This window comes from Scyliorhinus torazame, chromosome 6 (genome assembly GCF_047496885.1).
Source record: "Scyliorhinus torazame isolate Kashiwa2021f chromosome 6, sScyTor2.1, whole genome shotgun sequence".
NCBI classification, from domain to species: domain Eukaryota; kingdom Metazoa; phylum Chordata; class Chondrichthyes; order Carcharhiniformes; family Scyliorhinidae; genus Scyliorhinus; species Scyliorhinus torazame.
In genome coordinates this window covers 105,953,228-105,977,706 of record NC_092712.1, presented here as the reverse complement: position 1 = coordinate 105,977,706, position 24,479 = coordinate 105,953,228, and the positions used below count along the sequence as shown (strand labels likewise).

General features: G+C 45.1%; 1 protein-coding gene across 2 annotated transcripts in view; it reads right to left on the bottom strand.

The window, feature by feature from the left end:
* Window positions 1-24,479, bottom strand: part of slc25a40 (solute carrier family 25 member 40) — a 97,028-nt gene that overhangs the window by 49,433 nt on the left and 23,116 nt on the right. Inside the window, exons 2-5 of one of the 2 annotated variants that reach the window (XM_072508637.1) lie at window positions 17,503-17,610; window positions 16,789-16,848; window positions 15,283-15,389; window positions 6,782-6,849 (exon numbers count right to left, since the gene is read on the bottom strand). In XM_072508637.1, the coding sequence (XP_072364738.1) occupies window positions 6,782-6,849; window positions 15,283-15,389; window positions 16,789-16,848; window positions 17,503-17,599 (332 nt within the window). In that variant the 5' untranslated portion in view covers window positions 17,600-17,610. Of the gene's footprint in view, window positions 1-6,781; window positions 6,850-15,282; window positions 15,390-16,788; window positions 16,849-17,502; window positions 17,614-24,479 lie in introns of both variants that reach the window. The other variant, XM_072508636.1, reaches the window with a different exon arrangement.

Sequence of the window (24,479 nt, the reverse complement as noted above, 5' to 3'; positions counted from 1 at the left end):
ACTCAAACCTAATTCATTGAGTTTCAGTATGCAGATGATGCTGGTGAGGGTGCTCATTCAGAAACTGAGCAAGAGGTTATTGTAAACACGAGAGGAAGAGTATTTTCCCCTTATTCTTTAGTGGGATGTGGTCATTGCTGGCATGGCCAACATTTGTTGCCCATCCTTAATTGCCCCTTGAATGGAGTGCTGAGCCAATTAAGAGTCAATTACATTGCTGTGGACACATGTCGTCCAAACCAGGTAAAAACACCAGATTTCCTTCCCTAAAGGCCATTAATGAACCCAAGGGCTTCATAGCAATCAATGATAGTTGCTATGGTCACTGTTACAGAGACCAGCCTTCACTTCCAGATTTATTCATTTAAATTCCACCTGATGTCTTGGTGGGATTTGAACACATGCGCCCAGAACACTGGCCTAACCTCTGGATTACTAGTTAAGTGACACTACCACAATGCCACTGTCTCCCCTTTTGAGGGCATGGATCTTAAACGCAAGACCATGGGCATGACATTTTTTTAAAAACTAGTCAGCAGCAATCCCCATGCTCCTATACGCTTCAGAGACTTGGACAATCTATAGATGGCACCTCAAAGCAATGGAGAAGTGCGACCAGTTGTGCCTTCCTAAGATCCTACACATCTGGTGGCAAAAAAGATACTCCAATAACAGCGCCACCACCCATCATGGCGCTAAGCACTTGGAATAAGCTTTGCTGGGCAGAGCAAGTTGTTCATATGCCTGACAACAGATCCCAGAAGCAACTGCTCTACCTGGAACTCGATTCTGACAGGAGACTCCGAAAAAGACAATTGGAATACTTCAGGGATGTTTTAACAACATCACTAAAGAGGCAAAACATCCCTAATGATTCATGGGATTCTCTGGCTTTTGACCCAAAGTTAAGGGCGACTTTATCAGGAATATGCAGAAGCAAAAGTCAAGGCATTGGAGAGTGCATACAAACTTCCTAACAACTCATCTACTCGGCCTCCAAGTGCCACTTGCTCTGCACATGGCAGAGTTTGCAGATCATGGGCGTCATTCTCCGACCCCCCGCCGGCACCGGAGATTCGGTGGGGGCGGGAATCGCGCCGCGCCGGTTGGCGGGCCCCCCGCTCGATTCTCCGGCCCGAATGGGCCGAAGTCCCGCCGATAAATTGCCTGTCCCGCCGGCGTAAATTAAAGCACCTATTTACCGGCGGGACAAGGCGGCATGGGCGGGCTCCGGGGTCCTGGGGAGGGGCGCGGGGCGATCTGACCCAGGGGGGTGCCCCCACGGTGGCCTGGCCCGCGATCGGGGCCCACCGATCCGCGGGCGGGCCTGTGCCATGGGGGCACCCTTTCCCTTCCGCCTCCGCCACGGTCTCCACCATGGCGGAGGCAGAAGAGACTCCCTCCACTGCGCATGCGCGGGAAACTGTCAGCACCCGCTGACGCTCCCGCGCATGCGCCGCCCCGACATGTCATTTCCGCGCCAGCTGGCGGGGCAACAAAGGCCCCGTTTTGGGCGCCAGTCGGCAGACATCGCGCCGTTTCGGGAGAATTTCGCCCCATGTGTTGGACTTCTCGGTCATCTGAGAACCTATTGAGCTGGAGTGGAAGCAGATCATTATGGATCACAAGAAACTACCTCTGAATAAGTCTATCTTCTCACTATTTAGACACTTTCGATTTGTCTCATCTGTAAATTTCAATCTTGTGCCCTGCACCCCAAGTAGAAGTCATTAATGTATATCAAAAACAGCTGTGGTCCTATTTCTGAATCCTGAGGAAGACCGTATACCTTCGTCCAGCTCAAAATAAAGCCATCAACCACAACTAGGCTTTCTATCCCGTGTATCCAATTTGGTATCCATACTGCTACTGCCCCCTTTATCCCACGGGTTTAAACTTTTTTCAAACAAGCCTATTCAGTACACCAAACACCATTTGGAAGTCTGTATACACAATGTATGACATGCATTACTTAACTCTCTACTACCTCATTAATAAACTCATCAAGATGGTCAATCAAGGGGAGGCACGGTGGTTGGCACTGCTGCCTCGCGGCACCGGGGGCCCATGTTCGATCCCAGCCCGAGGTCACTGTCCTTGTGGAGTTTGCACATTCTCCCCATGACTGCATGGGTCGCACCCCCACAACCCAAGGATGTGCAGGGTAGGTGAATTGGCCAGGCTAAATTGCCCCTTAACTGGAAAAAAAAATGAATTGGGTATTCTAAATTTATAAAAGACAAAGATGATGAAACGATTTCTCCTCAAAAAGAATTTGCATGCAATCTAACGGCCGTGTTGCACCCGGCGCAGATCCGTGCAATCCGGTTAGACCACGGGAGAGGCTGAAATTGGGATCCGTGCCGGGCGGCGATCGGTTTCAGACCTAACTGGCTCACTCCCATTGGCGGGTTCCGGATTCTCCCTAGACATGGTGAGAAACCAATCACCACCAATTGAGGCCCATCTCCATATTGGTAACGTGACAGACCCCCTATTGAACGGATTCCTGTGATCTAATCGGCTGCCCAGCGAGTAGTCATGGGGTGCCCTTTAACACACCTATTTAAAAAGGTGAAGCTAGCGCATGGCCGTTGAGGAAATCAGAGATGGGGGGTAGCCATCTTCAAAATTGGGCAATCAGTCACTGGGGTGGTCACCCCTGGGCTGGGGGTGAGGGGCTCAGCTCCAACAGCCAGCCCCGGATTGTGCGCCGATATCAGGGGCAACTTCTGCTGCTGTGTGGTTTCGTCCCACCGAACACTTACAGGACAACGCTCTGTCTGTGGTCATACGGTGAAGGTCACTTTAACTCCCTCAGACTGTGGCGGCCTTTGGCTGCACAGCTGAAGGCTATCACTAATAGGGAATAGGCATTGTTAGTTACACAAGCACTTCACAGCTCTCAAGTGGATTCCCATGGGTCCACATGCCATGTCGCAGGCGAGTGTTATTGCCTAACATCACAATCAGAGAATCACACTTCGCAGGAACATTGGAGGCGCCAACACCACAGAGGCAGCAGCTAACAATCAAACACCGTAGAGCTGTACTTCAGCACTGGGGTAGCCCCTCGACCAGCCCAGGGGCCCCTACTGTGGCCGGGGTGCATGTGTGCAGGACGGGGTATCCCCCAGCACAATCAGCTTGTTCGATAGCACTCAGAAGGCGGGAAGCATAAGGGTGGGGGTGACGGCAGCACTCTCCAATTCTTTACAGATGTCACATTATGGATGGTATTGTGGATCCTGCAGCAGCTTCCTTCAAGGTGCTGCTGGCATTCCAGGCAGCCAGACGCCCGAGAAGACTCGAAGGACATCCCATGTGCAGGGGCCCGCCCCATACCCTGGGAACCTGGCCGTCCCACATCTGGGGAAAGAGTAGTGCATCGAACTGTCCAAAATGAGGATCTGATGCCTCGACCACTCTGATGGTGCACTGCGGTGCACCCCCCCCCAGAGGATCGCCCGCTTTGTGGTGGTCTGCTCTGCCCTCCACACCATGGCACAGCTACAGAGTGACGTGCTGTAAGTGGAGGGATACCGAGAAGGACAATGAGGAGGGGCTTGACCCGGAGAACAAGCCCGCTGAGTACCCACGGGAGCAGCTGGGTGGATGGAGGACAAGCAGCCGTGAGGGTCCGGTATGCTCGGAGGACCAGGGAGGCTCTCATCCGCTTCTATAGGAAAGGATTAATCCGTCATCTCATCTCCTCTCCGCTTCCCACCCAACTCCCCCCTCCCTCCCGACCACCCATGAGTCTGCGTCAAAGCCTCCAACCCTCCTTCCGACCATTTCCCACCAGTCCACTCATTTATCTCCCCCCCCGCCCGCCCCCTCCCCGCACCCTGTTCCACCCACCCAGGGTCTGTGTAACATCACTTCAGCGTGATGGGTTTGTGTCGACACTGTCAGTGGGTCAATATACAAGGCAGGAGGCTGATGAAAACCTGCTGTGAGATAAGCTCCAGTGCTCCTCAATCTATGCCATCGTCTGACTCCTGTCTCTCTTCTGACAGGACACTCACACCCATCATCTGCATGTGGTATGCCTCGGGGGCCCCAATTTAGGACCACTGTGCCCGGGAAGGGGGGGGGGTTGCAGGCTGGTCCGCAGTGCAGAATAACTAACAGAGGCTTCATATGTCTTGGGGTAATGTGTTTTTATGGTCCACAACGGTCCCTAGCCGCCGATGATCGTCTTAGCCCTCCGTGCTCTGCCGTATGTCTAGGTGTGTTCCCATCAGAGCTTTCTGTGCCCTTTGATGCCCCAGCATGCGTCCTCTGGAGGGCCTGGTGCCAGAGTGTCCCTGCCGACTTGCCCATGGCACATAACTCACCGTGCCACTCTGGTTCCAGCCGCTGACTGATACAGCTGGGGTAACTCTGGAGACCGCCATTGTCTTCCTGTTGGGTGGCTCTAGGGTCGGTCTCCAGCGCTTCCTCCTCCTGTAGGGTCCTGGGGGCCACCTTTGGATGTAGGGGCAGCTGGTGAGAGCTCCAGAGGCCCCTGCGTCATCGAATCCCAACAGTGCAGAAGGAGGTTTATTCAGCCTGTACCAACCCTCTGAAAGAGCACACTACCTAGGCCCACCCACCCCATCCACATAATCCTGTAACCTAACCTGCACATCCTTAGACAATATGGGCCAACATAGATAGGATTGCCATCCACCTAACCTGCACATCTGTGGACTGTGGGAGAAGATTGGAGCACCCGGGGGAGAAGGTACAGACTCCGCAGTCACCCAAGGTTGGAATTAAACCCGGGTCCCTGGCGCGGTGAGCCACCGTGCTAACCTCAGTGCCACCATACTACTCATCTGGCTCTGCCATCCCTGGCGGTTCCCCATTGTCTGCACCATGCTGCCAATGCCCTCACTAATGATCCTCTGTGACTGGGCCACGCTCTAGAGTGTCTCGGCAATATCCAACTGCCTTTGGGGCATAGTCCCCAGCGACTGGGACATGTTCTCGAGGTGTTCAGCCATGACCGTCACAGACTGAGCCATGCCTTGCACACCACCACCCATGATGCTGACCTTGTGCTACAGGCTTTAATTTGAAAATATAGCTATTTAAAGTGGTGGGCAAAGGCAGATTATAACATTTTAGATGGAGGATACTCGATTAGACCACAAGTATAGTTATCCCCCAATTGAACTGCTATTTTCCATTTTTATGCTGGTGAACACCTATTATACTTCATTCCATCTGATGAGGTGGAACTTTCAAGAATTTATATAGCACCTTTAAGAGAAGCATTATGAAATAAAGCACGATATCAAGCCACGGAAGGAAAAATTAGGTCAGACGACCAAAGGCTTGGTAAAAAAAAAGATTGGTTTGAAAAAGAATCATAAAGAAAACAGAGAGGCAAACAGGTGGAGGGTGGTAATTCTCGAGTTCCAAAGCTAGGCAACTGAAGGCACAACTAGCAATGGTGAAATCATTAAAATTGAAGGTGTTCAAGAGGCTAGAATTAGAGGAGCACAGGTAGCTTGGAGCATTATGGGGAAGGAGAAGATTACAGAGATCAGAAGGAGTAAGATCATGGAGGGATTTGAAAATGGATAAAAAATTTAAAATCAAGATGTTGCTTGATCAGGAGCTAATGTAGGTCAGTGAGCACAGAGTGATCGGGGAAGAGGAAACAGGACTTGCTGAGTTTAGACATGGCCAACAGAGTTTTAGAAGATCTCAACTTAGACAGTAGAATGTGAACACTTTATTCAATTTTTCTCATCACTGAAGTTGTGGGAAATGTATAATGAATGGCTGTTCCATTACCACCGGTTTTATATTCCCCGTTAAATTTTCAATGTTTTTCATCTATTGCTTGCATCTTCTTTTGGGTGGGATTTCAGTTCCTTTTCTTCAATATACATGTATTTTACTTGACTGAAATTATGCTATACACTTTTCTGATTGTATTAATATGCCAGTTATTTTTCAGTTTTAATAAAAGAGTACTTCTTGAACATAACTTCCAAGTATAATTGGCATCTTTGGAGAGATAACACACAGAAACAAGCTGTACATCCCAACCAGTGCATGGTGGTGGTTACGCACCACATAAGGAAATACTGTGGATCACATCTCTTCTCAAGCTCCTTCAACCACCTTTCCTGTTATCTTTCTATCCAATTAAAACTGCAATACAGGCAGAGTTTTTGCCTTAACCATTAGCTCTGGGCGTTAATTCCTCAGCCTCACAACTCTGTGTGAAGAAGTTCACCTTGTATTCTAAATCTCTGCTATCTCATCCTGTTACGAGTTTCATTCCTTCTACTAGATTGCCCCATAACCTGCATTGGTCTAAATAAAGACACAATTTTGAAATCTTTCTTCACTTTTACATTTTCTCAGTTAAAATTCAAGTCGACATGCATTTTACCCTCTCTAAAAATCTCAATATCCCTACTTATAGTGTGGAGCTCAATACTGTACACAGCACTTTAATTGAGGTCATACTAAGGCTGCATATGGAATCATTACCTCTCAGCTATAGTAATTTTATTCTCCTCGAATCATCATCGACCTAAGGCACTGCCTTCTTCTGTAAACCTGTGACTACTTATTATTTCTAGCCTTTTCTGTTTCTGCTGTAGCCATTTTAAATGTTTATTTTCAACGGACATCTACCAAAGGGTTCCAAGGTAGGATGCAGTTTAGTTCCTCACTAAGCTGAAGCATAGTTGAATGTTTCATTGTTTTCTAAAAATGCAACTTTGCAGGTCAAGTATCTAATCTTATGACAGCATTATTTAAATAGCCTTACAATGTTGGAGGAAGTCCACTCCAGAGTGACTTTATTCCCTCATAACGAACAATTTGAACAAATGCATCCTAGAACATAGAAATGAAAAAATCCTTATGTTATGCCAGACAATGACTTAAAATAAAGCACATTCAAAGACAAATCTGTCACAACATCTGATAAGGCATGTTGACTGCTTTTTCATTCAAAAAAATTTACAATTAAAGTGGACATTAGTGTCGTTGCTAAATAATGCCGTAGCTACCAGGTCTAAATCAATGCTCCATTTGAAATGCAACATAAACAGTATGATGGAATGAAGTGTTATATTAAGTGTCAATCTGATAATAAATGCATACATATGCAAACAAGTATTATGGATATAATGGCTCATTATTTGCCATGGCAGAGAAATCAACAGTGTATGCCATTACTTAGACTTGCCTTTGCTGGTTTAGGATTTTTAAACATTGTGTGGCACTTTGCCAAGAATGTAAGCTGAAAACATAAGAGAGAGGAAGCCAGATATCCAAGACCTGCATGAACAGTGTAAGCAAGTGCCCATCTCTCAAATCAATCAGATTCAAGTACTGTGACATTAACAGAACAAGGATTGAGAAGGATAGGCAATGCAGACTGGGAAAATTGAAATGAAATGAAAATCACTTATTGTCACGGGTAGACTTCAATGAAGTTACTGTGAAAAGCCCCTAGTCGCCACATTCCAGCGCCTGTTCAGGGAGGCTGGTACGGGAATTGAACCGTGCTGCTGGTCTGCCTTGGTCTGCTTTAAAAGCCATGCGATTTAGCTAAATCGTTAAACCATGACAGATCAAATAAAGAAAGAGAAATGAAATTAAGAAAAGATTAAATTGAGTGATAAAGAAACAAAAAAGGAAAAGTCAAAACAAAATTTAAATTTTACATATTTAACTCTTAACAACTAAAATTCAAAGAAAATGAGACACACATTTAGTTTTGACTGTCAGGAAAGTTATTTGCAAATAATTAACAATTACATGATTAAAAGGGTATAGAGTGAAACCTATACCACAACAACCTTCTGTGGCAAATTTAGCACTTTATCTACCATGCAAATATAGCAGATTCTTGTCATTCAAAGCATTTCAGCAAAAAGCCACATTCATGAAGCCAACAGCAACTTTTAGATTTCCACATTAAACTGGACATCTGTGCTCGCCTGAAGTTGTAGCAGCTAAATAATGGGGAGCACCGTTAACCTCATTGTTGCTTTTGAACCAGGGTCCCAGGTTCAATTTCCGGCTTGGGTCACTGTCTGTGTGGAGTCCGCATGTTCTCCCTGTGTCTGCGTGAGTTTCCTCCGGGTGCTCCGGTTTCCTCCCACGAGTCCCGAAAGACATGCTGTTAGGTGAATTGGACATTCTGAATTCTTGCTCTGTGTACCTGAACAGGCGCCTGAATGTGGCAACTAGGGGCTTTTCACAGTAACTTAATTTCAGTGTTAATTTAAGCCTACTTGTGACAATAAAGATTATTATTATTATAGATGTCAGATGGATAGTACAACTGAGAACCATGCTGAATATAGAAGATTCAGAAGGGAAGTAAGAAAGGAGTAAAAAAGCATAAGAGAAGCAATGGGAAAGTATGAAATCGGACTGGCAGCTAAAACAAAAGGTAATTTCAAAGTAGGTATATAAATAATGAAAGTATGCTAAAAGAAGTGGGACTGGTGAGGGGCCAAAAAAAGAGACTGACGTAAGGAGGCAGGGACAGAGTTGAAATTATTATTTTGCATCTATCTTTACTCAAGAAGATACTGTCTAGGTCATGGTGAAAGAGATCATTTAAGGCACAAGAAGGGGTTAAAACTGATAAGGAGGTGGTATTGAAGAAGCTGTCAGTACTTCAAAGTTGTTAAGGCAATAGGACTGGATGAAATGCATCCAAGGATACCGGGGAGAGAGTGTGGAAATTGCGGAAACACTGCCATAATTTTCCAGTCTTCCTTGATCTCAGGACTGGTGCTAGGACTGAACAATTGCAAATGTTACACTCGTGTTCAAAAAAAAGGGTGCAAAAATATGCCCGCCCAAAGGGAAAAAAAATAGTTCGGAGCAGTATTCTTATTCCCAAGTTTTTACTGGTTTTCCATTTTAAGGTATTAAGACCACTTCTGAAATGAAATGAAATGAAATGAAATGAAAAATGAAAATCTCTTATTGTCACAAGTAGGCTTCAAATGAGGTTACTGTGAAAAGCCCCTAGTCGCCACATTCCGGCGCCTGTTTGGGGAGGCTGTTACGGGAATTGAACCGTGCTGCTGGCCTGCTTTCAAAGCCAGCGATTTAGCCCTGTGCTAAACAGCCCCTGGGCAACAACTACATGCCAGTCAGGTTAACACTGGTGGTGAAGCTTCTGGAATCAATAGTATGAGACAAAGCCAATACTCATTTGGGTAAATGTGGGTTAGTTAAAGAAAGCCAATGCAGATTTGTTAAGAGCAAATTGTGTTTAACATACTTGCAGGAACCAAGTTAACAAAAAGGTAACAGAGAGGGTTGATGAGGGTAATGTTGTCGATGTGCTGTACATGGCCTTCCAAAAGGCATTGTACACAGTATTGTACAACAGACTGGTGAGCAAAACGGAATAAAAAAGTGACAGCAGCAACATGGATACAGAATTAGCAGAGTGACAGGAAACACTAGTGGTTAATGGATGATTCTTGGACTGGGGGAATGTTTGTAGTAGAGTTCTCCATGGCTCAGTGTCGGGACCCTTCCTGATATATATTAATGACCTAGATCTTGGTGTACAGGACACAATTTCAAAATTTGCTGGCGATACAAAATTTGGAAGAATTGTTTGTATTTAAAACATTTTTAGTTTCCTCATTTTCAATATTTTCATCCAATAAACAACTAAAGAAAAAATAAACATAAAACAAATACAATAACAATCCCCCAAACTAAAACACACCTCAATATACAGACCAAAACATCCACCCATGCGTTCCAGATAAAAAATTAACAATCAGTAAACAACGTAATCAAAAGCAACAATAATCTCAACCCAACCCCCTAATGTTCAATGGCAACCAATTATAATGATAATCTTTCTCGAAAGTGCATAATAAACAGTCCCCATGAATTGTAGAACTCTTCCTTCATCCCCCTCAGCTCAATTTTCACCTTCTCGAGAGTCAGAAATTCAAGTAGGTCCCCCTGCCAAGCTGACTATCGTCCCAACAAGACCCGCCTCCGGGCAATCAGCGAGGTGATGGCTAAAACATCTGCCTCCGCATTCACCTACAGCTCGGGCCGGTGTGATACCCCGAAAATGGTTTCTCGGGGCCCTGGTTCCAAGTTCATGTGTAGAATCCCCGGGAAGATACTGAAAACCTCCCTCCAATATCTCTCCAGCTTTGGACAGGGCTCTCCCTACCATGCTCACATACGTCCTCTACTCCCTCAAAAGAGTCGGCTCATCCTAGCCCTCGTGAGGTGCGCCTTATTCACAACCTTCAGCTGTATTAGCCCCAGCCTCTCACGCGAGGTTGAGGCATTCAGCCTTCAGAGCACCTCACACCACAGACCTTCTTCCATAACCGCTCTCAACTCTTTTTCCCACTTGGCATTAATCCCCTCCATGGACATCCTGTCCTCCCCTAAAATCCCCCCGTAGATCGCCAACACCACCCCCTTCTGTCAATACCTCTTCAAACAATGAGGGGGTCGGCGCTACACGGAAGCACTGAACTTCTTTCCTAGCAAAGTCTCGGAGATGCAGGTACCCTCCACCTTGCCAGAGTCCATATTGCTCCCCCAACTCTTCCAATCTTGCAAAGCGTCCACCCAGGAACAGGTTTTTTAAACACCCTGATACCCTCTCCCCCCATCTAGCCTCCCCGTTTCAAGCCTGTGATTTCCCCAATTGTCATTTCCCCATACCCAGCCCCCAGCTTAAAGTGCTGCCTCAACTGTCTCCAAATCGTCTCACCACTGGACTCCCAGAGTACTTGCCTGGGCCATTGGGAGCGGTCAACACCCTCAACCCCGAACCCCTACACAGACCCTTCTCCATTCTAATCCACCCGTACTCTCTCTCTACCCCCACTTCCTCCCCTCCAACCCAACTCCTCACCTTTTCGGCATTCGCCACCCAATAGTAATAGCCCAACACCCCCCCTGCCTGCTGACCACTCTGCAGGACCACCTTCCTGACCCCGGCTGGCTACCTTCCCCCTCCTCCTCTCCCCCGAATACTCTGATCCCCAACCCCTGCCAGCAATGCCTTCCCTACTATGAAAAAGTCTATCCTTGAATAAACCACATGAAGCGAGGGGAAAAAAAAGAGTACTCCCGCTCCCTCGGGTGTAAAAATCTCCACAGGTCAACCACTCCCATTTCTTTCAAATGCCCAGTCAGCACCTTCACCACTCCCCCAACTGGGCAAGCGAGCATGGCCACAACCTATCCATCCTTGGCTCTTGTACCAGGTTCCAATCCCCTCCCACTATTAGCTTGTGCGAATCCAAGTGCGGAATGGACCCAAGCACCTCCCTCACAAATCCTGCATCATCCCAGTTAGGGCCATACACAATTGTCAACACCATCAATCTCTCCTCCAACGCCCCTTTTACTATCACGTATGTGCTCCCCTGGTTCCCCACCATCTTTTTCATCTGGAGCCTCACTCTCTTACTCACCAAAACCGCTACCGCCCCCCCACCCCACTGTCAAACTCCAAATTAAACACTTGGCTCACCTGGTCTTTCACCTCAGATGAATCTCCTGTAGTTTGACATCGGCCTTTAGCTTTTTAGGGGCACAAACCCCCTCGACCTCTTCACTGCATCCCCCCCCGCAAACCCGTCACGTTCTACGTAACTATCTTGACCGGGATCTCTCACCCCCACTGCCCCTCCTAACCGCGATCATAACTTCAGGCCCTGCCCACTGGGCCTGGCTCATCCCATCCCTTTGTTGCCATTGAACCCCTATTCGCCTCTCAGAATCCCTCCATCCACTTCCTTTTGAAAACAACTCACCCAGAATCGGACCCCTCCCCCACATTTCACACCTCCTCGGCCCATCAAAACCTGTTCGACCAGGCTTTAATGATCGTAGCCCCTCCCACCACACTCCCGTTCACTAGCCAGCTTGAGCTTGCTGGTGAGGAAGCTGCTGCCTAGGCTCCATTCACCTTCAATCCCCTCCCCGGTCCCCAGGAAAACAAAGAAATCCCCTTCAAACAAACAAACCCAGTGCAAACTCAAAACCCCAGAAAACAGTCATCGCAAAAAATCCCATCTCCTACCTTACTCAAATAGGCAACTTCACCCCATTTAACACAGAACAACATGAAATGAAAAATTGAACCAAATAGAATCTTCCATTCCCCCCACCCTCAGTCCAAGACCAATCCTGAGTCCCATTTCTCAATTCTGCCCCAGTCCTTCTGCCTTCACAAATGCCTCCACCGCTCCCACGTTTCAAAGTAAAAGTCGTTGGAGTTGTAGATCACCCTCAACTTAGCTGGATGCATTATGCCGAACCACACACTGCTATTATACAGTGCCATCTCACTCGGCCGAAGGCTACCCGCCTCCTCGCCAACCCGACAGTTAAGTTCTGGTATATGTGTACACCAGCTCCAGCCCACTGCACCTCCCGCTTCTGCTTCGCCCAACTCAGGACCTTCTCCTTCACATGGTACTATGGAAACAAATAATCACTGCTCTTGGCGGCTCATTCACCTTCGGTTTAGGGCTCAACGGCCGATGAGTCCGATCCAGTTCATATCGGGAGGAATTCTTCCCCTCCCCCAACAGCTCCGCCAACATCTTGGCAAAGTTCTCAGTTGGCCTCGGGCCCTCCACCCCCTCGGGCAGGCCCACGATCCTCAGATTTTGCCGCCCAGATTAGTTTTCCAGGTCCTCCACCTTCCCTCGCAGACCTTTGTTGGCCTGCACCACCCTCTGCACCTCCTCACCCATCGAAGTGAGCTGATCGCTGTGTTGTGACTCCTCCTCCACCCCTTTCAGTTTCTCACCCTGCTCCCGCACCTCGGCCGATGCTTCGACACCGCCGCCTTCACCGGGGCAATCGCCTCCTCCACCAGCACCTTCATTGCCGCCATCATCTCCTGCCTCATCACCTCCATGTGCTTTGCAAACTGCTTTTCAAACTCCACAACCATTGCCACGGCCATCTTTCCTGGCGTGAACTATGTGGTCCCACCCACTGACCTAGACTCCACCACCTTTCCAGTTGCTGAGCTGACCCGGTTCGCTCGACGGCGAACCTTCACTTGCCCCCTTCTTTACAGCGGCTTTCTTTTGGTTTTTGGACATCCCCCTCCTTCCTTATGTCTTCCTGCACTTATCTGTTGAAAGATTGCACCAGGGACCGGGCATTAAATACGAAAAACAAAATCACGCCTCGAGCACGAGCCACCCAACGTGCGACTTCCTCCTACACGCCACCACCAGACGTCCCCACTTGGAAGCATTGTGAACCATGAGGAGGATATATTGACAAGCAAGTGGCAGATGAAATTTAGTGCAGAGAAGTGATTCATTTTGGTGGGAAGGGACATTATAAAATAACAGGATACAGTTATAAGAAGGATCCAGGAACAGATTGACTTTGGTGTATATATGTATAAATCATTGAAGGACAGGTTGAGAACGCGGTTAATAAAGCATAATAAGGGTATAGAGTACAAGAACAAGGAGACCACCATGAACTCATATAAAACGCTGGTTCAGCTTTAACTGAGTTTTGCAGCATGGTTCAGCCTTAACTGAGTTTTGCACCAAGGGCACCAAACTTTAGGGAAGATGTGACGGCATTAGAGAGAATGTAGCAAAATTCACGAGTGGTTCCAGCTATGAGGAACGTCCATTCCATAGATACGTTGAAAAAGTTGGATAAGGCTGAAAGGAGATTTGATAAGAGATATTCAAAATCACGAGAGGTCTAGACAGAATAGATAGGAAAATATTACCACTGGTGAAAGGAGCAAGAACAAGAAGATACAGATTTACGGTAATGGGAAAAAGAAGCAATGCTGGCATGAGGAGAAACTTTTTCATGTAACTAGTGGTTAAAATCTGCAGTGTGCTACCTGAGTTTGGTAGAGGCAGGTCCAATCGAACTGAAGAGGGAATTGGATTATTATTCTGGAAAGGAAGAATGTGCTGGGCTACAGTAAGAAGGCAGGGAATGGCACTTGGTAAATTGTTCTTGCAGAGAGCTGGTGCAGACATGGCAGGCCAATTGGCATCTTTCTGTGCAGTAACAATTCTATGAATTATAGCATTTTTAAGAATGCTATCAGGCAAGGATGAACAGACTGGTCTATTTCTTGAAGAGAAGACTGAAGGGTGACCAAGTTGTGGTCCTTAACATTATGAAAGGGTTTGATAGAGTAGAAACACAAGAGGGTGGGCAGAATTTTATACTCTCCCGTTTCGAGAGAGTATAAAATTCCTGTTCGAGTGCACGGAGGGAGAATTCAGAATGTCCAATTCACCTAATAGCACGTCTTTCAGGACTTGTGGGAGGAACCCGGATTACCCGGTGGAAACCACACAGACACGGGGAGAGCATGTGGACTCCGCACAGACAGTGACACAAGCCAGGAGTCGACCTGGGACCCTGGCGTTGTGAAGTGACAGTGCTAACCACTGTGCTACCGGGCTCCTTAGGCTTAGAGCTTCTGTCGAAGATGTTCATTACTTAGTATGTGATCAGCCATTTATCAAGAAGGTAGACATGAGGAATTATTGCTTGATAGAAGATTAAGAGAACTTCTGAATAGAATGTACTTTTAAATGCAACAGTAGTAAGAGCAGAACAGAAGCCGTGCCAAGGGATAAGGAAACTCTACAGCATCACCAGGTGGTATGACAGGGCAATTGCGACAAATTTTCCCATCAGAAATGTTAGGGAAGTTTACAATTTCCAGACAAGATTTTTAATAAATATTCCTTCCATCTCCCAGCATTAGTTTGCACCTCCAGTTTGAATCTCTCCTTCCTTCCACGCTATTACCAACCTTCCTTTTTGTCCCTTCCTCCCCACCCATCTTTTTTGCTTCTACACTTGCTTCAAACCAGTTACATCTCTTATTTGTCCAATTCTTATGAAAGGTCATTGACCAGAAACATTAACTTTCTCTCTTCACAGATCTGCCTGACCTGCTGAGCTTCTCCAGCATTATGTTTTTATTTCAGTTTTTCCAGAACTCCATTATTTTGGTTTTGTAAGATTTGGAGTGGCGATATGCCATACTACCCAACAACCATATACAGCTTCTGAGAAAAAAAAACATTGGTATGAGCACCTATAAAATTACTGTCACTAATTATTCGTACAGTCTGTGTTTGCAAGATATCTTGGACTTACATTATAATGATTGGCACACGGGGGCAAGACATCAATATGTTACATTCCTTTCTCAGAATATTTCCTCATGAGTATTTGCATTTCGCTTGGGAGTGTATTCCATAAAGAAAAAAGTAAACTTACCAACGTTCCTCTGAATTGCCCTGGTGCTTTATACCAAGCAACATTATTTCCATTTTCACAGACACATAAATGGTCCATCAGGCCATTGCAGTACAGAAAGCATTTCCCTATGAGTAAATATATATATATATATTTAAAATCAGGATAAATGTACAGATTACTGCCATACAAAAGTTGATGCACAATACAACATGAAAAATACAAGTACACATAATACACTGGTGTGGTGAGGCTGTCCAGGTACATAGGCCAGGAACACAAACTATCACACAAGGCCCTGGCTGGAATCGATACTGGCCATCTGCAAGAGCACCCGAGTCAATGCAGGAATTTGTTATTGCTATATGGACTTTGTGATTACCCACTCACGTTTACACAAAAAAACAAGAATATGTAACGAATTTCCAGACACAGGTGATCAACTTTGCAGCAAGACGAGGGACAGACAAAAGCCACCATCCCAACTCCATAATGAGCTGATGACTGGTCAGAGAAGGGTGTTTCAGAGGACAATGGGTCTTGGTTGAATCACCATGGAAAAACAGGAGTATCCTGTTGGGGTCTAGATGGGACAATGTCCAGTTGTGGGAGTAGACCTACGACTCAATGCTAGCATACTAGTATAAAGAAAGGAACATCAGAACAGATCTTCAGCAATAACCTGGGAATCCCCAGTGGGAATTCCCAGGCACAACCATTGCAAGAAGACCCTGGATTTCGAACCCAGAGAAGACATCCACATCGAGTGATCATAGCTTGTCAGCCTCCTTCACTAAGTGCGGGTAAAACCCAAAGCTCAGCTGTGAGTCTGAATCATACTTTGTCGAGTAAGAGAATTGCAAATAAAATTGCGTTGAACCGTGAACCTGTTTTGTTCTTTGTTCATCTCGGAAATAAAGGGCACCTGGGTAAAACTTTTGGGTAATAAACTGATCAAAAGTATCTGAGGTTTTACAGGTACAACACTGGTAACGCCTAGGATTAAAAAAATCAATTTTGCAACAGTTTTAACAGATCGCTAACCTAAAAGATGAATGAAATTCACTTCTGTGGTATATATGACAAATTGTGAGAGAACTCTAAACACTACAGTTTCAAACTGGTTTTACAATCTTAACAATTATTTTGGGAGATAATAATCTTTATTAGTGTCATAAGGAGGCTTACATTAACACTGCAATGAAATTAAATGAAATGAAAATCGCTTATTGCCACAAGTAGGCTTCAAATGAAATTACTGTGAAAAGTCCCTCGTCGCCACATTCCGGCGCCTCTTCAGGGAGGCTGGTACGGGAATTGAACCGTGCTGCTGGCCTGCCTTGGTCTGCTTTAAAAGTCAGCTATTTAGCCCTGTGCTAAACCAGCCCTGTGGTTACTGTGAAGTTACTGTGAAAATAAACAGTTCCTGAGACATGGTAACGCTCGGTACTCAATTTGGGAGACAATGAGAGCTGTTAGTTCAGTTTGTTCCATCCAATATTTTCTTCTACTTAGTTTAGCAGTTACCTTTATGAAATGGAGTTCTCTGTGCTTGCAGCCGTATTTTTATAACATCAAATGGAGTAACTGAAAAGTAAGGCAAAATATTTTAAAGAGATTGTTTTAGTAATGGTCAAAATTTTAGTCCATTATCAACAGATATCAAGCGCAACATTACATCCAAAACTATGGGCCAATTCTCAAAATCCCAATTACACGTTGCATTTAAACAAGGCAACAATCATTTCGGCGTGAATCCTGCTTATGCAATAACATACTTTGGCATTTAAAAAAATTCTAATAATTGCAGTCTGTGATACTGAATACTGTTGAGATAGTTATCGCATACTGTGTCCTGCATTTTCTTAAGAACAGCAGCCTCTTAAATTCAAGCCAAGCAAACTTAATGGAGCCAAAGTACAACTAACAATTTGTTATGAATAGCCATAAAGGACATGTCATCCAAGCTTTTATCCAAGAGTATATGCTGGAAGATTTCTTAGAAGTAGAAAAGGCTTTCAACAAGATCTGACAATGTACTGTAATATAACATCTTTTACAGCTTTCACAATATTTTTTAATAATCTATCTTTCCACAATTAGGTTTCACCAGTAAATTTCCACACTTGTATTCTCAATTTCTAAATCCAAGTTCATAATATTATAATTGAACAGAAGTGTATTAAGTATAAATGCTTTAAACAAACATTCAGAAAATAAAAAGTCAATCCTTTTTCTTACCAAGCAATGAAGTAAGTAAAGCACCAGAGCATGAAGCGATCATTTGTTGGATCGGCGTGATTCCATTTAGACCAAGGTTTGACTGATGGGGAACCATTTTGCTTTATTCTACTATACAGAAAAAAAGCATGACATGAGATGATTATAAAATTAAAAGATAGTCCTGGGAATTCCATTAAGAATTCTATTTTGTTCTGGTCACTGTTGCCACAACTTCTACTTAACTCTTGCACTAGATTTTTGATCACCTGTCCCAATATCTCCTGATGTTTCTTAGTGTGAATAATACTAAAATGCTAGAGTGGAAAATATCTATTCCCAGGGCTGCAACCTCTACCAACCAAAAGGGTAACTTCATGACATCCAAGTCCCAGATCACACACTGTCCTGACTTGGCACATATTTGCATATGGAGGTACAGAGGGAAGAAGTGATCTGAATAACATTTGTTATGGGCCAGGGTTTAGAGAACCCCAAAGTGTATCATGGAGTTCACCTGAACCACAACTTTTAACAGATTGTGATATGGGGAGCACATGGCCCACTCTACAGGTGTGGTATAGCAGAAATGGAAAAGTATTTTTTAAAGCAAAACAATGTTTATTCTATGAACTCAAGTTAACCTTTTTAAAACATACAGTGAACATCTTAGCAACCATCCATTCAAATACAAACCCCAAAGAATACAACACTAAGTAATCCTTAATAACTTCCCAAACAATATCAAGACAAAAGAAACACTTTTTAACAGAAGCACATTAGGTTTACATTCACTACTGAGAACATTTAGAATTCTGAATTCACCAAATGATCAAGAGATAGTCTTTTGATGGCAGAGAGAACAACAGGACACTTGCTTTGTCTGGCTTCAGCTCCAACACTGAAAACGAAACTAAAACACACCCTGCAGCAAACAGCCTGAAACAAAAGTAAAAAGCTGACAGGCAGCCCAGCTCCACCCACACTCTGACATCGCTGATAAACACCCATTTCTTTAAGGTACATTTCTTAAACACCCATTTCTTAAAGGTACTCTGACATGACACAAAGAAGACAACCCCTGAGAACAAGTGGTATGCCAAGGTTCTGTGCCTCCTGATGCAAGTTGAGTTGGCAGGTAAGATTATTGGAGTTGTGCCCAGAACACTCAGATCCACAAATTAAAGGGGATTTCTTTGGGAGATTATGTGATGCAGCATTTCCAATATGGAGCAGCTCTCATTAGTATTACCTCAAGAAACTATAAGCTGAGTAAGATTTGTCAAGAGGCCAGAATTAGATGAGCACCGATCTCAAAGTTGTAGGGCTAGAGGAGATTAAATATGGGAAGGGGCAGACCCATGGAGGGTTTTAAAAATAAGAGTTTTAAATTAAGGTATTTTTAACTGGGTAGGTCTGTGAGCTCATAGGTGCCAGACGAGTTGGACTTGGATGCATGAGGACCAGGGATGATGTCAATTTTATGAAAGATAGAAGATGGGAAGTTGGCTAGGAGTACTTTGGAATAGTCAAATCTCAATGGTAACTGAATCCTGAAGGAGGGCTTCAGCAGCAGATGATCTGCGGGAGGGATAGCCTCAGGTGATATTACAGAGGTGAAAACTAACAGTCTGAGTGATGGCACGGAAATGTTGTAAGAAACTCATTTCAGGGTTAAATATGATGTACTTCTTTTGCAGTTTTCAAAATTCTCCTAAAAATCTTCCTTTGGTCCACAGCAGATGCCATCACCCTAGCCCTACACTCATCCCTGGAGCATCTCGACAACAAGGACACCTACGTCAGACTCCTATTCATTAACTACAGCTCCGCTTTCAACACATTATCCCAGCCAAGTTCATATCAAAGCTGCAAAACCTAGCACTTGGCTCCTCCCTCTGCAAACTGGATCCTCGACTTTCTGACCCATTGACCACAATCAGTAAGGATAAACAACACCTCCTCCACGATAGTCCTCAATACAAGGGCTTACTTAGCCCCTTACTATACTCTCTGATACACACACACGACTGTGGTGCAAAACGTGACTCCACCTAAATCTACAAGTTTGATGATACGATCGTAGTGGGTCGGACCTCGAACAACGATGAGTCAGAATACAGGAGGGAGATAGAGAAACTAGTGGAAGGATGTAACAACAACAATCTCTCCCTCAATGTCAGCAAAACTAAAAGAGCTGGTCATAGACTTCAGGAAGCAAAGTCTCATACACACACCTGTCTGCATCAATGGTGTCGAGGTGGAGATGGTTGACAGCTTCAAATTCCCAGATGTGCACATCACCAACAAATCTGTCCTGGTCCACCCACTTTGACGCTATGACCAAGAAAGTATAACGGTGCACTTACTTTCTCGGGAAACTAAGGAAATTTGGTATGTCCACATCGGCTCTTACCAACTTTTACAGATGCACCATAGAAAGCATCCTATCTGGCTGCATCACAGCCTGGTAGGGCAACTGCTCGGCCCAAGACCATATGAAACTACAGAGAGTCGTGAACATAGCCCAGTCCATCATGCGAACCTGCCTCCCACCCATCGACTCTGTCACCTCCCGCTGCCTTGGGAAAGCAGGCAGCATAATCAAAGACCCCTCCCACCCGACTTATTTACTCTTTCAACTTCGTCCATCTGGCTGGAGATACAAAAGTCTGAGAACATGCAGTAACAGATTCAAAAATAGCTTCTTCCCTGTTACCAGACTCCTAAATGACATTCTTATGGACTGATCTGATCTCTTCACACATCTTCTCTACTGAGCAGTACTACACTTGTGTGTTCTTCACCTGATGCCTGTGTTCTATGTATTTACATTATGTATTTTATGTTTGCCCTATGTATTTTCTTTTCATATATGGAATGATCTATCTGAACTGTACGCAGAACAATACTTTTCACTGTACCTCAGTACACGAGGCAATAAACGAAACAAATTTAATCTAAAATCCAATCCAACAATTTCAGCAAAAGTGCCAAGTGGATAATCATCCCATAAAAATAATAATTTAAAACAATCAGGTGAGGTGCAGCTATGGTAATTGCTGGGACCTCAAGAACTAAAGTGACGATCAAACATCCAGGAATGAAAGGTTTCAAATGTTTGTTTTGTGAGGAGTAAAACTGAGGGAAACAGTTTACTGGATGATATAATATGATTCAGAACAAGATCAATGCCTCAAAGCTACTCCTCAAGCCAGCAGTCCAAATAGAAATGTTTGTTGTCTGGAACAGACAACAGGAGTATTGGATCAATCTCCTTATAACAAACTTTCAACAGTTTTAGAACAAAGCAAAACTCTTGCTTAGTACCAGAGTTAACATTCCCCTTCTGAAAGAGATCTTTACTGAAAGGCACATATACAAATCCTTGATGAAAAGCTGTCAAAAATAAACTTGCTTCATACTGCACTGAGAGTATGAACTCTTCACAAACTTAAAAGTTGCCATACAGATAACATACAGTGGCTGGGAAAGATAAATGAAGATCCACCTACTCCTGCATGAAAGGCAGGTTTTTTTTGTTCAATATTATGATGCTGTTCTGTATTTTGTTTAACCAACTGTAAAAGCAAATCAAGGTGACCTTGCTGATAGGAAACTATCTGTATCATGCCATGTGCAAACTCTGAATGCTTCCCAATGACTCAGTGCTGTTGTGGTAATTATTTACAGAATTGGTGAGCGTGTTCGGTCAAAAAAAAGCCAATAAACTGGGAACAGATTTTACACTTACAGAAGACTGCTAGGCTATGGTTTGCTTATTAGCTCGTCCCCGTTTGTGTCCTCCGGTGACTCAGCAGGCCAATCCTAGAGCCTTTGGGCCACGAGTTGGCCTGGGGAAGAAAACGAGTCCTCAACCAGGGATCTGCTCTCTCCTGCCTCCTGCTTTCGTTGCGGCTCGGCAGCAGATTGTATGCAGTCATTTTCCAACCATGTTGAGCAGTCATTTAGAGTACCCAATTCATTTTTTCCAATTAAGGGGCAATTTAGCGTGGCCAATCCACCTAGCCTGCACATCTTTGGGTTGTGGGGGCGAAACCCACGCAAACACGGGGAGAATGTGCAAACTCCACAGACTGTGACCCAGAGCCTGGATCGAACCTGGGACCTCGGCACCATGAGGCTGCAGGGCTAACCCACTGCGCCACGGTGCTGCCCTGCAGTCATTTTTAAAGTCGGGGTCACAACCCGTGGGTGGATCGCGAGCGAGTATCGGGAGGGTTAGAGAGCCATCCATCGCGGCCTTCCTGATCGCGGCAATTAATGCCGAACGGTAGCAGCCGGCTTTTAAAAATGCTGGCTGTGACCGGCCTTAAAAATGACGGCCGCGGTCGACTTTCAGAATGTGGGCGTGCTGCGCATGCGTGCCCACTCATCAGTGCGCAAGCCTGGAGCCCAGCAAGAAACATCGCTTCCACCTGCCGTCAATTTACTTTCGACGCAGTATTCCTGTTTGAACCGACGGTAGAGAGCAGGTTACGCGTCCCAAACATTGAAATCACATGCTCTGGGCACGATTGCGATTCCTCCATTTTGTTAACAGCAAGCAAGCAACAGGACTGAAAAGTTTAAAATGGATTGTTTTGTAATAAGGAAGAGAGGGTCAGAGACACAAACAGGCCAGGATCTCACAACTAAACCTGCAGAAGCGAGTGGCTCAAGAGAATCCACAGCAGGACAAAGCAGTGGTGGCGTGAGCTGTTCAGGAGAGTCCACAACAGGACAAAGCATTGCTGGTGTGAGCTCCAGGGCCTCTGGTGAACAGCCCATTAAGAAGCTGAAATCAGGCACAGAGCAGTAGAAAGATGATTTTTTAAGTGATGGCTTTATTAATTGTGCCAATGCAAATCAGAATGCAAAGCCCGTGTGTGTTATATGCAGGGAAGTACTGGCAAATGAAAGTTTAAAACCCTCAAAACTTCAAAGATATTTGAAGTCATGGCGAGTTCGGGGACAAACCTCTTGATTCTTTTCAAAGGATGCAGCGAGAACCTAAATTGCAGCTGAAGTCCTCAGCAGAAATGTTACATGACAAAGTACAAGTAGCTAAAGAGAAAATGCCCCACACTGTAGCAGAGAGATTAATTCTCCCTACAGCACTAGACATAGTTTGTACGGTCTTAGGTAAGAGGTTAGCTAACAAAGTGAAATGCATCCCAGTTAGCGATAATACAGTGGCTCACCAAATTTGTGATATTGCTGAGAATTTAGAAGCCCAGCTTATTTCTCGTTTGAGATCAGCGCAGGAGTTCTCAATACAACTACATGAAAGCACAGACATTTAAGATTGTTTACGCTAGTTTACGTTATGTATGTTTGGCACAATGAAATTTTGAGGACTTGCTGTGCTACCTGACATTACCAACCCACACGACTGATGGAGATTTTTGAAGCATTGAATCATAGAATTAACTGCAGAAGGAGGCCGCCCGGCCCATCAAGTCTGCACCAGCCCTTGGAAAGAGCACCCGACTTAAGCCCACGCCTCCACCCTATCTCCATAGCCTCACCTAACCTTTTGGACACTAAGGGGCAATTTAGAAGGGCCAATCCACCTAACCTGCACATCTTTGAACTGTGGGGAAACCGGAGCACCCGGAAAAAACCCACGCAGGCACAGGGAGAAAGTGCAAACTCCACACAGACAGTCACCCGAGGCTGGAATTGAACCCAGAATAATTACGTGGTTGGAAAGCACGGGCTAGACTGGGTTCGTTGCAGAGGAATCACAAGCATTGGAGCAGCCAACATGACTAAAAAAAATAATAGAGGCATGGACTATTTTCTAAACGGTGACAAAATTCATAATGCTGAAGTGCAAAGGGACTTGGGAGTCCTAGTCCAGGATTCTCTAAAGGTAAACTTGCAGGTTGAGTCCGTAATTAAGAAAGCAAATGCAATGTTGTCATTCATCTCAAGAGGCTTGGAATATAAAAGCAGGGATGTACTTCTGAAGCTTTATAAAGCATTAGTTTGGCCCCATTTAGAATACTGTGAGCAATTTTGGGCCCCACACCTCAGGAAGGACATACTGGCACTGGAGCGGGTCCAGCGGAGATTCACACGGATGATCCCAGGAATGGTAAGCCTAACATACGATGAACGTCTGAGGATCCTGGGATTATATTCATTGGAGTTTAGGAGGTTGAGGGGAGATCTAATAGAAACTTACAAGATAATGTATGGCTTAGATAGGGTGGATGTAGGGAAGTTGTTTCCATTAGCAGGGGAGACTAGGACCCGGGGGCACAGCCTTAGAATAAAAGGGAGTCACTTTAGAACAGAGATGAGGAGAAATTTCTTCAGCCAGAGAGTGGTGGGTCTGTGGAATTCATTGCCACAGAGGGCGGTGGAGGCCGGGACGTTGAGTGTCTTTAAGACAGAAGTTGATAAATTCTTGATTTCTCGAGGAATTAAGGGCTATGGACAGAGAGCGGGTAAATGGAGTTGAAATCAGCCATGATTGAATGGTGGAGTGGACTCGATGGGCCGAATGGCCTTACTTCCGCTCCTATGTCTTATGGTCTTATGGTAAAAACAGCAGAGTTATAATAAGGATTAGGAGGCAGCTGGTCAGGACATTGTTTGGAATCATTGTTTTATTCCTCATTAGGCACTGACATTGAAAGAAATTCCATCCAATCTTGAAGTGGTGTTGAAAGGAATTTGAAATTTGTGAATTTTATTAAATGCACACATTCAGTACCAGACTTGTTGAGACTGTGTTCTGATATGGGGGCCAAGCACACATATTTATTGTTCCACACAGAAGTATGCTGGCTGTCAAGGGGTCGGGTGCTAGTCAGTTTATGAACTGAGGTATCAAATCCACACTTACCTTCTTGAGAAATCATCCCCTCTGGCTGATTCATTTGCTGATGAAACTTGGATGCTAACTACGTCTTACCTTGCAGACATTGTTTCAATTCCAAATGAATTGAACCTCAAATTGCAAGGGAGGGATGGTGATTGCTCTT